This window comes from Borostomias antarcticus (assembly GCF_949987555.1).
Source record: "Borostomias antarcticus genome assembly, chromosome: 6".
In the NCBI taxonomy this organism is placed as follows: domain Eukaryota; kingdom Metazoa; phylum Chordata; class Actinopteri; order Stomiiformes; family Stomiidae; genus Borostomias; species Borostomias antarcticus.
In genome coordinates, this window is record NC_140239.1 from 6,888,104 (window position 1) to 6,899,195 (window position 11,092).

Consider the following 11,092-nt stretch of genomic DNA (forward strand, 5'->3'; position numbering starts at 1 on the left):
GAGCGAGGGAGATAGATAGAGAGATAGAGAGAGAGAGAGAGAGAGAGAGAGAGAGAGAGAGAGAGAGAGAGAGAGAGAGAGAGAGGCGGCGCGAAGGAATCCGTAGCTCCACTCACCAGCGCCGAATGTGATTTTGAGTGACGGACTGGATTCTTGTGAAGACGGAGAGACGAGCGGAATAACAAAAATATTTCCACCGTGTCACCCTTTCTTTACGCGGAGTCTAATGATTTAGTGCTAATGCCAGTCTGGGTGCAAGTCTAGCGGCTGACAGCGTCTTTCTCTGTGGGAGAAATAGACAAGCAGTGGAACCGAGCCGTCCTGGGTCGAGCCGGGCGTAGAGGGAGTCGAGATGAGCGCCTTCAGAAGCGGGAGCGGGCTGTCTCTGCTGGGGTTCTGCTGGGTTCTGACGGCTCTGCCGCTGCGGGGGTTCGTTGCCGCGTGCCCCGACTCGTGTTCCTGTAGCGGGACTAGGATCTCGTGCTTGGACCAGGAACGGAGCATCATGGCTTTCCCCGTATTGCAGTCAGAGCTCGAGATGGAGAACATCACCGACATGTGAGTGTCTGTGCCACATTTCCGCGAGACCCGGTACTGACCAAAAAACAAGTGCTTTCATTCGCTATCACACTAATCAGTTACACCGGCTGAAATACATTTTGACAATTCTTTATTGAAGTGAAATCATATCATAGGTTCAGTGGAGTCAATTTCAACCCCATTGCATAACCCACATAGACAGGACAGGCAGATTACAGCCTATGCTGTTATCAATTAAATCTAGGGGGTTTCAAATCAATGCATAATGCCTAGGTCTATGAATTGTAATTTGCCTCTAATCTCCCCACGCATGTGTGTGTGTGTGTTTACGTGCCTGCGTGCGTGCGTGTGTTTAGAATGTATGTGTCACAACAACTGTCCTAAAACGTCTGGTATTTGGACATGTGGGTGTCCTCTCTCCTCTCGGTCGTCGCCGCGGGGAGAGACACGCAAAGAGCGGCGAGGACTAACACTCTCTCCCGATGAATCCCAGACAGCGCAGTCCAAATATTAGCACGGGCACACGGAGGCTTATTAGGCTACGCCATCCAATAAAGGCCTCAAAGCCTAGACATTATTCCAGCGTAATTTCTCCTAGTAATATTCAGGTTTATTTACCAAGACAAGTCTGTCCAACACTTGCTGAGTGCCTATTACTGTCCCAAACAGACACAGATGAACAGTAGCCTCATGTCAAACCCGGACAGAGGTGAGCGCTTCTATTCAGACCAACGGCTCTCTCTCCCACTCTTACTTTAAAACCACATTTTATCATCAAAGTTGTTATAAATAAAATCCTAATTCAGTCGTTATAAAAATATTACATTCCACTCGTATTCAGTTGAGATCTGTTCAATTCTATTCTATTTCTCTACTTAACTGCAATTTCTCAATTTCTCTCTCACTTGAAAGGGCAGGTTATAGTTTTTCGGTCAGAGAGGGGTTAGGAAGTGTCCAGATAAAAACATGACTAGAATATCATTCAGATTAGAGGGACAGGCCTATCAGTGAAGGTAACATACAGTATTGTTGAGAACACTAAATATAGCCTATGTATATAAGTAAAGTAAGTAGTCTACTGTTTCCTGCTGTATGCGAATCAGTCTTGAGTGACACTACCCTGACAGACTGCTAAAGTCCCACTGTTTTATATCCAGATGACCTTAATTGTGTGTATTATGATGATGATGATGACGATGATGATGATGATGATGATTTTTTTTTTTTTTTTATTATTATTATATTGATTGTTTGTTATTTCTTTTATATCTGTTTTTGGTATTCCTGTTCAGCACTTTGGTAAATGGTTGTTTTAAATGTGCTATACTGTACACATAAAGTTTGACTTGACTTGACCTCCGCAGCGATCAGAAACAGATATTTCCCCACTAATCACAATTCTTGTTTTCATCCCGACTTCTGTTTCTTCTTCCAGTTGACCCAACGTATCACATGTTGAATCTGTAACACAACCTGCTGTCTGTGTCTTCCCAGTTACATCGCCAATCAAAGCAGCTTCTCATCCATCAATGACAAAGACCTGCATTTCTACCGGAACCTCAGGAATCTGTGAGTGTGTCATACCACCCGCCCACCGCCATATAGGCTTACAGTCGCCGCATGTCTGGTCGCCGTGGTGCTAGCTGGCTGATGTCACCATGGTGCCAGCCGGCTGATGTGACCATGGTGCCAGCCGGCTGATGTGACCATGGTGCCAGCCGGCTGATGTCGCCATGGTGCTAGCCGGCTGATGTCGCCATGGTGCTAGCCGGCTGATGTCGCCATGGTGCTAGCCGGCTGATGTCGCCATGGTGTTAGCCGGCTGATGTCGCCATGGTGCTAGCCGGCTGATGTCGCCATGGTGCTAGCTGGCTGATATCGCCATGGTGCTAGCCGGACACCATCACAGCTCATTATGCCGCTGTTTATGATGTTGTTTTTGTGTTTACCTGTCCCTTCTCAACGATTATATTATTGCTGATGTGTTTTTGTTTATGTGCCCCCCCCCCTATCTCTTTCTCATGACGTTTTTGTTATTGTTTGTGTTGACGTCTCATCCCTCCAGAACTGTGGCCAACAGCAAACTGACCTACGTGTCTCGGCTGGCCTTCCAAAACAACCTGAAGCTGCAGTACCTGTGAGTGACGTCCACCAGCTCAGACAGCGCAGACAATGGCGTCAGGGGCTCTCTCCCAATTCTACCGGAAATCCATATCACCGGTTAACTTCGTGAGGGAGAGGGCCCGCTGAACGATCACTGAATCAATGGCATAATGAAGACTTATCTGTTTCCTGCCGGGTAGTCGTTGACGATAAAGTTCATTCTGATTTGACAGGAATCTGAAAGACAACAACCTGTCATCGCTGTCCTGGAGACTGTTCAGACACTTAAACATCTCCTACCTGTGAGTATGTCAGATCAGCACACACACTCGCACACACACACACACACACACACACACACACACACACACACTCGCACACACAGACACACACACACACACACACACACACACACTCGCACACACAGACACACACACACACACACACACAATGTATGTCACTCTATGTGCTTTAATGTACTGTATGTTTGAATCTGTATGTTTGTGCGTGTGCGTGTGTGTGCTTGTGCGTGCGTTTGTGTGCGTGTGTGTGTCTGTGTGTGTGTGTGTGTGTGTGTGTAGGATCCTGTCAGGGAACCCTCTCCAGTGCTCCTGTGAGAACATGTGGATCAAGCTGTGGCTGGGGGAGGAGGTGGAGATCCAGGAGCTGCGCTGCACCGCCGAGCTGGGGAGATGGAGACCCCTGTCCAGACTCACCCTGCCTGGCTGTGGTACTGTACCAGACACACACACACACACACACACACACACACACACACACACACACACACACACACACACAGCAGTGGCCTGGGGCAGGGAGGAGGGGACAGAGGGTTCTAGCAGCAGGCTAACGGTGGCATTGATAACAGGTATTGATCCGTCCCTCTGCCCGGCCTCCATTAGCCACGCTATTTTCGGCATTGCCACGGTTACGTGTGCGCCCCTGGAGGGCGGGCCGGGGGACCCCCCGCCAGAGTGACATATGAAGACAACACGCAGGAGAGGCGTGGCTACGACGCCCCGGGGCATCCTCTCTTCTCTCTCTCTGTCTCATCCTCCATTCTCTCTCTCTCTCTCTCCTTCACTCTCATCCTCTCTTCTCTCTCTCTGTCTCATCCTCTCTTCTCTCTCTCTCTCATCCTCTCTTCTCTCTCTCTGTCTCATCCTCCCTTCTCTCTCTCTGTCTCTCGCTCTCGCTCTCTCTCTCACTCTCATCCTCCCTTCTCTCTCTCTCTCTCTCTCTCTCTCTCTCTCTCTCTCTCTCTCACTGTCATCCTCCCTTCTCTCTCCTTCACTCTCATCCTCTCTTCTCTCTCTTTCACACTTTTTTTCTCTCTCTCTCTGTCTCTCTCCCTCTCTCCCTCTCCCTCTCTCTCCCTCTCCCTCTCCCTCTCTCTCTCTCTCCCCTTCTCTCTCTCCCTCTCTCTCTCTTTCTCTCTCTCTCTTTCTCTCTCTCTCTCTCTCTCTCTCTCTCCGTCTCTCCGCTGTTATCCTGCGTCACCAGTCTGGCCTCCTTGTCTCTAGACGGAGTGTCACAGCAGACAGCAGGGGGACATGGCAGGGTTTAGCCAGAGGTTAGGGGCTTTTCACATGGATTTTTTAGTAAACTCACAGCAGTTTGATTGAATTTATAACGTGAACGATCTGAACGACCCCAGGCTTCTCCGAAGGGAAGCGAACTCAGGGCCATCCTGCTTAGCTTGTTCTCTAACTGGAGTTCACACAGAGTTCTCCCACTTTGCATGTTATTATCACTCATCAATCGCTTTTCACACGACCGAGACATCATCATCACAGCTGAAGAACCCCAGAGAGTTCCTCGTTCAAGAACAAGGACTGCGAATGCAAAGAGAACCAGAGTTCTTTCTCTGTCGGTCCACTTTTGGGTCACATGTACTCATATGCGAGAACAGCAAGGGGAGATATAAGCTTTTGGTTCTGGTTCTGGTACTGTGTGTGAGATCGACCGTAGACCGCCAGGAGAGCTGAGAGGAGACACTGACCAGAGCAGGACCTGGTCCCTCTGCGATGGGCGCAACCCGCCGGCGTCCACTGCTGGAAGCCTTCGCCGCCGCTCGGGTTGTTGTGCGGAGGAGGGGCTGGTCACGGTGCCGGAACGGGCGTAGATCCAACGGTGATCCGACCTGCCGACGCCGGTGGTAGGGGTCCAGGCCCGGACGTCCGTCTGTCTGAGGGAGGCACAGCCGCCGAAGGCTCGGCAGACAGAAGCAGACCCTGACGAACCAGGGAAGGACAGAAGCCTTGCCTGCGACTGAAAAGCCTAAATATATCTCTAGCGGTAGATGTTTGGCTTCGCATGCGGACGGTCGGCGGTTCAATTCCCCCCCGGGACTCAACCGTTTCCCTGTTGCTCATCATGTTGGGTTGGTGTGGTTCAGGGGTCGGGAACCTTTATGACAGTCAGCTAGAGACATTTTTTCATGTGAGAAAAAAAAAAAAGCGTCCTACCTCAGGAGTCACAATGGGACTCAAACCTGACGTTTTGGGGCTCTAGTTGGGACTGGGCCTCGTAGGAGGAAATTATCCTCTGTTAGCCTACTGACACAAGTCACCAAAATGAACGGTCGTTAAAAACGATTTGTTCCATGAGCTGTCCATGATGTTCGGGTCAGACAAGCTAATTTATGGCTGCAACGGGCTATAAACGAAACCCTAGACTGTATTCAGCTGTTCTCAGTATGTGTGTGTGTGTGTATGCGTGTGTTTGTTTGTGTGTACGCCTATGCCAGGCAGATGGCGGAATCAGATATAGCCACCGGAGTGATGAAATAGCCGGTGTTTATCTGGGCCTTTTCCGAATGATTGAGTGGGTTACCGTGGCGATAAGCGTTGCAGAGATGGCCGCCTTGAGTGGAGATAAGAGATCTGAGCGAACGTAGCGCTCTCGTATCCCTCGCCAGGCGCCGCTACGCTATTGGCTGAGACATGGGGGGGGGGGGGGGCTGCCAACCCTCTGATTCGACATGGTCAGGTTACCCGCAGGCCACAGTCACTCCAATACACACACATACTCACACACATACACACACACACACACACGGCTTTGTTTTGGTGTTGTTTTGGCCTCTCGCTGAAGATGCAGACTGTGTCCAATCAGTTTGAATGGGACTAGTTGAGGACACATGCAGCAGTAATCAGAGTGTGACAAGATCTTTTGTGTTTGTGTCTATGTGTTTGTTTATGTGTGTGTGTATGTGTGTCTGTGATTATGTGCTCCTGTTTGTGTGTGTGTGTGTGTGTGTGTGTGTGTGTGCGTGCGTGTGTGTGTGCGTGTGTGTGCTGCCGTGTGTGTATGTGCTCTGTGTTTTAACTAACACTGACGTTGGCCTGAATCTCTAAATCCTCCCTCCCTCCCTCCCTCCCTCCCTCCCTCCCTCCCATCCTCCATCCTGGATGCAGAGGTTCCCATGGCAACGCTGAGCCCGTCCAAGGTGACGGTGACCGAGGGTTCAGACGTGGTTCTGACCTGCAACACGTCCGGAGCGCCCTCTCCAGAACTCATCTGGACCATGACCCCCGTCATCTCCAACTATGAGGTCAGAGGGTGTACACACGCATGCACACATGCATTCTTGCATGCACACACATGCACACACACACACACACAAATGCATACACACACACACACACGCACGCACACACATACACACACACGTGCACTGTCACACTAACACACGGACACACACACAGACTCACATCCTAACACTAACATACACTAATCAGACAGTTTGACCTTCAGTTAGCTAAACAGGTATGTGTGTGTGTGTGTGTGTGTATGTGTGTGTGTGTATGAGTGTATGTACTGTATGTGTGCCTGTCTGAATTTTTGTGGTGTGTGTGTGTGTGTGTGTGTGGGTGCGTGCGTGTGTGTGTGTGATTACCGCGTGCACGTGTGTGTGTGCGTTTCGCAGCAGATCGAGACGTCAGGCCAAGTGTCGGAGCTCCGCCTCTCTAACCTGTCCTCTCTGGACCACGCCAGCAAGATCACCTGCAGCGCGGAGAACGTGGTGGGGGAGAACGAGGCCACACTGCTCCTCCACATCCTCTGTGAGTCACACACACACACACACACACACACAAACGAAAAGACCGCGACAGTGTTGATCAATATAAGACAGATTTATTTTGTTCTTAAAGGGGTTCGTTTTTACATTGGCCTTCATGTTAGGCGTGCTTAACACATTTTATTTTACACATTTAGCCTGCAGGCGAGGCGGCCTAAGCCTACTGACTTGTATTTTGTCTCATTTTGAACTTCCCTCAGAGCCTATAGCCTACAGTTAAAAAAATAAAATAGCAATAATAATAATGAAAGAAAGAAATTCTTTAATCCTCAACAATCCATTGTAGGCTGTATGGAACCGATTTCCTCATCTCATCTTTAGTCTATCTCCTAGATCCTCACGTGTCTGGATTTCATTCTTGCCCATCTGTCTAATATCTCATCAAAATGAGTGGAGCGTGCGACTTTATTTTCTATCGATATGACTGCCAGATGTGTTAGTCGCTCATTGTCCATTGTGGAACGGAGATCATTTTTAATGATCTTTAGTTTACTGAAGGACCTACTGTCCTTCTGTACCTACGGTCACTGGCATGGTCAGGATGACTGAGAGCTACAATTAAATTAGGGAAAAGTAAGTCTGGGCTATCTGGCTAGCGTGCAGCTGACCTGCTGCCCCAGTCCCTCCCTAATCAATTATGTAGTACGTTAGAAACCTTTAACCTGACATCTGTAGCCTACATGCATCATGAATCATCATATAGTCTATTAAATAGCATTATGGCTATTGGCTAGCGGGCTAATGTCTGACCTAGCCTCGTCTGAGTCTCCTGTCACTCCTTCACCATCAGCACCCTCTCTGCTCTGTTCTTCACCGGGGATGTTGCTAAAAGCAAATTAACAGTTAGTTAAAACACTCAATGCAACTGTGTCATCATGACTTTATATAACTGACTACTAGGTATAATATAATAGGTAGAACGGTAGGCTATAATAATAGGCAAGTCAGCTAGCTGGCTAGCTAGAATTCCCGCCCCCATCACTTGTTGATTTGTCTGACGTTATCCAACTTGACAGAGATGTTCTCACTCTTTTTTCTGTATCCTCTCTATGCATTTTTCTTTTTCGGTTTTGGGCGCCTGAAAGCTTTTTTCTCCCATCCATGGTGGTATTGTTAACAACTAACTACTGTTTATTCTCCAGCTAACGTCCGTTCTGAGTGAGGGAGTGCAGATTTATGAATCGTATAGTTAGTCAGTCAGCGCTCTGCTCTTCAATTGCGCCCCAGCTCTCTGGCGCCCCCTCATTGTGGCGCCTGGGTGCACTGCACCCTCTGCACCCCCCTTAGTTGCGTCACTGCACGTACACACACACACACACACGCACATCCAGGTTACCCCACACTCCATCCCTCCCTGCTCCTCTCTCCCTCCTCCCCTCCACCTCTCCCAACATCTCTCCCTCTGTCTCCCCGTCTCGTGTGACTGGCGTTTTTGCGCCTGAGCGTTTGAGCCCTTTCTCTGCTGAAATCTCACCGGCTCTGCTCTCTCCCTCCCTCCCTCCCTCCCTCCTTCCTCACCCCACTCCCTACTTTTCTAACTCTGTCTCACTCTCTCCTCACCCATCCAACGGCTCTGCCCCTCCCACTCCTACCTTCCCTCCCTCCTCTCCCTCTCCTACACCCCCCCCCCCCCCACAACCAGTCCCCCCCAACATCACCAAGCTGAGTGACGCCATCCCGGACCACCACTGGTGCATCCCCTTCAGCGTGTCCGGGAACCCCGAGCCCACCCTCCAGTGGCTCCTGAACGACGAGCCCGTCACCGAGGGCGACTACATCATGACCATGATCCACGACGTGTCGGAGAGGGAGTTCCACGGCTGCCTCCAGCTGGACAGCCCCACGCACATCAACAACGGCCAGTACACGCTCATCGCCACCAACAAGTACGGACAGGACCGCAAGACCGTGCGGGCACACTTCATGCACGACCCCTGGGAGGGTGAGTGCATAGGAGGCATCTGGAGGGTGTAGGAGACATCTGGAGGGTGTAGGAGACATCTGGAGGGTGTAGGAGAAGTCTGGAGGGTGTAGGAGTCATCTGAACGGTGTAGGAGGCATCTGGGAGGTCCGGATGGTGTAGGAGGCATCTGGAGGGTGTAGGAGGCATCTGGAGGGTGTAGAATCATCTGGAGGGTGTAGGAGGTATCCGGAGGGTGTAGGAGGCATCTGAAGGGTGTAGGAATCATCTGGAGGGTGTAGGAATCATCTGGAGGGTGTAGGAATCATCTGGAGGGTGTAGGAGGCATCTGGAGGGTGTAGGAATCATCTGGAGGGTGTAGGAGGCATCTGGAGGGTGTAGGAATCATCTGGAGGGTGGAGGAGTCATCTGGAGGGTGTAGGAATCATCTGGAGGGTGTAGGAATCATCTGGAGGGTGTAGGAGGCATCTGGAGGGTGTAGGAATCATCTGGAGGGTGGAGGAGTCATCTGGAGGGTGTAGGAATCCTCTGGAGGGTGGAGGAGTCACCTGGAGGGTGTAGGAATCATCTGGAGGGTGTAGGAGGCATCTGGAGGGTGTAGGAATCATCTGGAGGGTGTAGGAGGCATCTGGAGGGTGTAGGAGGTAGAGCTGCCCCTGACTAAAGAGTTTCTTGCTCGACTAGTAGTTCAAGCAACTAGTTGACTAGTTGCTCCCACGGAGCTACAGTATAGGTCGTTCCTTAAAAAAAAAAAGCTTGTTTACATTTTACAAGTGCCCTCACGGAGTGAGCCACAACAGCTGTCTGTAGCGGCATAAGCAGCACACTGACTGATTGTATCACAACAACCAGCCACCAAACCACCAGGGCTTCTAAAATAAACTTGTGTAAAATAAATAAACTTGGGTTTATTTCAACACAATAGGCCGATAGCAAGCCGATCTCAGTCTGCTCATATTATGAGAAAGGAACACAAGTCTGTCCACGTTTGTCAGGGAAAAGTGAGCTGTATGTCGCTAAAAATGAAGCCAGCGTAGGCTAAGCAAGGTAATTAAGCTTGCAATACCCACGAATACTTGCATGTAACTTTGCAATTTTGCACATTTTGCAAATGGAAAATTACATTTGTTCATTTTAAATTAGGCCATTGATTATTTAGCATACCAGAATAATCAAATATGTGATAATAGCCAATAACACTATCTGGGCTATCTAGACCAGCCATGCTAGGTGGCTTGCAACCATCTGGCATGGCCACTCTGTTTAGCCAGGCTATAGTTTCATTTCAAACCTATTTATACTCGTGAAGCACTGAGGTGTCCCTCATTTACAGTGATGACGAGTTTTCACAGAGAAACAAATCAACAAAATAAATGAGTGTCCAATTATAATAATTAAAAACAGTTACAGGTTGAAGTACACAGGTCTAGAGCCATGGACTTAAACTCTGTGACTGAAGGAAGGACCTCAAGCTTTAGAGTCTGTTGTAAGGTATTCCATGTATAAGGAGCATCATGGAAAAAAGCTGCCCTCCAAAGTTAGGCTTCTTACACGTTTCAGATCATGTCATATTTGAGGTCATTTAATGACAGGCGAATGTTTGCTTGCAGAGTTTGCATGTGACCTTCTTGGGGTCGTTCTTTACACATTCAAATCGATCGCAACGATTGGATGATTTCTTGCCTCACTCCAGCTCCCGAATGGGTTTTGAGGTTGTTGTTTTTCCCCCTGCAATTAAACGACTAAGGAAAACTTGGTCGGTGAAGACTGTTCTCGTCGACTAACATTTAGTCGACCTTTGGGGGGCAGCCCTAGTATGAGGTATCCAGAGGGTGTAGGAAGCATCTGGAGGGTGTAGGAGGTATCTGGAGGGTGTGTGAGGCTTTTGGATGGTGTAGGAGACATCTAAAGGGTGTAGGAGTCATCTGGATGGTGTAGGAGGCTTCTGGAGGGTGTAGGACACATCTGGAGGGTGTAGTACACATCTGGTGAGTGTAGGAGATCTCTGGAGGGTATAGGAGACATTTGGAGGGTGTAGGAGGCATCTGAGTAGGGAGCATCCTTAGTACGGGGTGCAAATGAGCCTGTAGGGTGCACCCTTCACTATATTAGATTTTCGTTTTCGGTGTCGCAATCGCTTTTAAACTGTTGAATAGACAGTTACACAAGCTGTCCTTTTTAGAGATTGGTCTAATCTGTTGTCTTGTTTTCCTGGACAGGAACAGTCACAGATCCCCAGTACTATGGTGAGTAGTCATATAAATATCAGATATAATACAGACTATCAGTGATAATCCTCTACTGTTCAAAATAATCTGAATGTTCTGCTCAGTCGTGGACCTGGTAATGGAAATATCGATTTGTGTTTTTTTGTAGCGTGTATTATTTGTAGTCTGGCTGATCTCTCTCCTCTTTCTCTCTCTTTCTCTCCCTCTCTTTCT

General features: G+C 49.1%; 1 protein-coding gene across 1 annotated transcript in view; it reads left to right on the forward strand.

The window, feature by feature from the left end:
• Positions 1-352: 352 nt before the first annotated feature.
• Positions 353-11,092, forward strand: part of ntrk2a (neurotrophic tyrosine kinase, receptor, type 2a) — a gene marked incomplete at both ends in the record, with an annotated part of 44,501 nt that continues 33,761 nt past the window's right edge. The window contains 9 exons of the mRNA XM_084439350.1: positions 353-558; positions 2,035-2,109; positions 2,606-2,677; positions 2,877-2,945; positions 3,225-3,373; positions 6,066-6,202; positions 6,581-6,713; positions 8,373-8,676; positions 11,085-11,092. The exon at positions 11,085-11,092 is cut by the window's right edge and continues 30 nt beyond it. Coding sequence (XP_084295476.1) covers positions 353-558; positions 2,035-2,109; positions 2,606-2,677; positions 2,877-2,945; positions 3,225-3,373; positions 6,066-6,202; positions 6,581-6,713; positions 8,373-8,676; positions 11,085-11,092 — 1,153 coding nt within the window. The remainder of the gene's footprint in view (positions 559-2,034; positions 2,110-2,605; positions 2,678-2,876; positions 2,946-3,224; positions 3,374-6,065; positions 6,203-6,580; positions 6,714-8,372; positions 8,677-11,084) is intronic.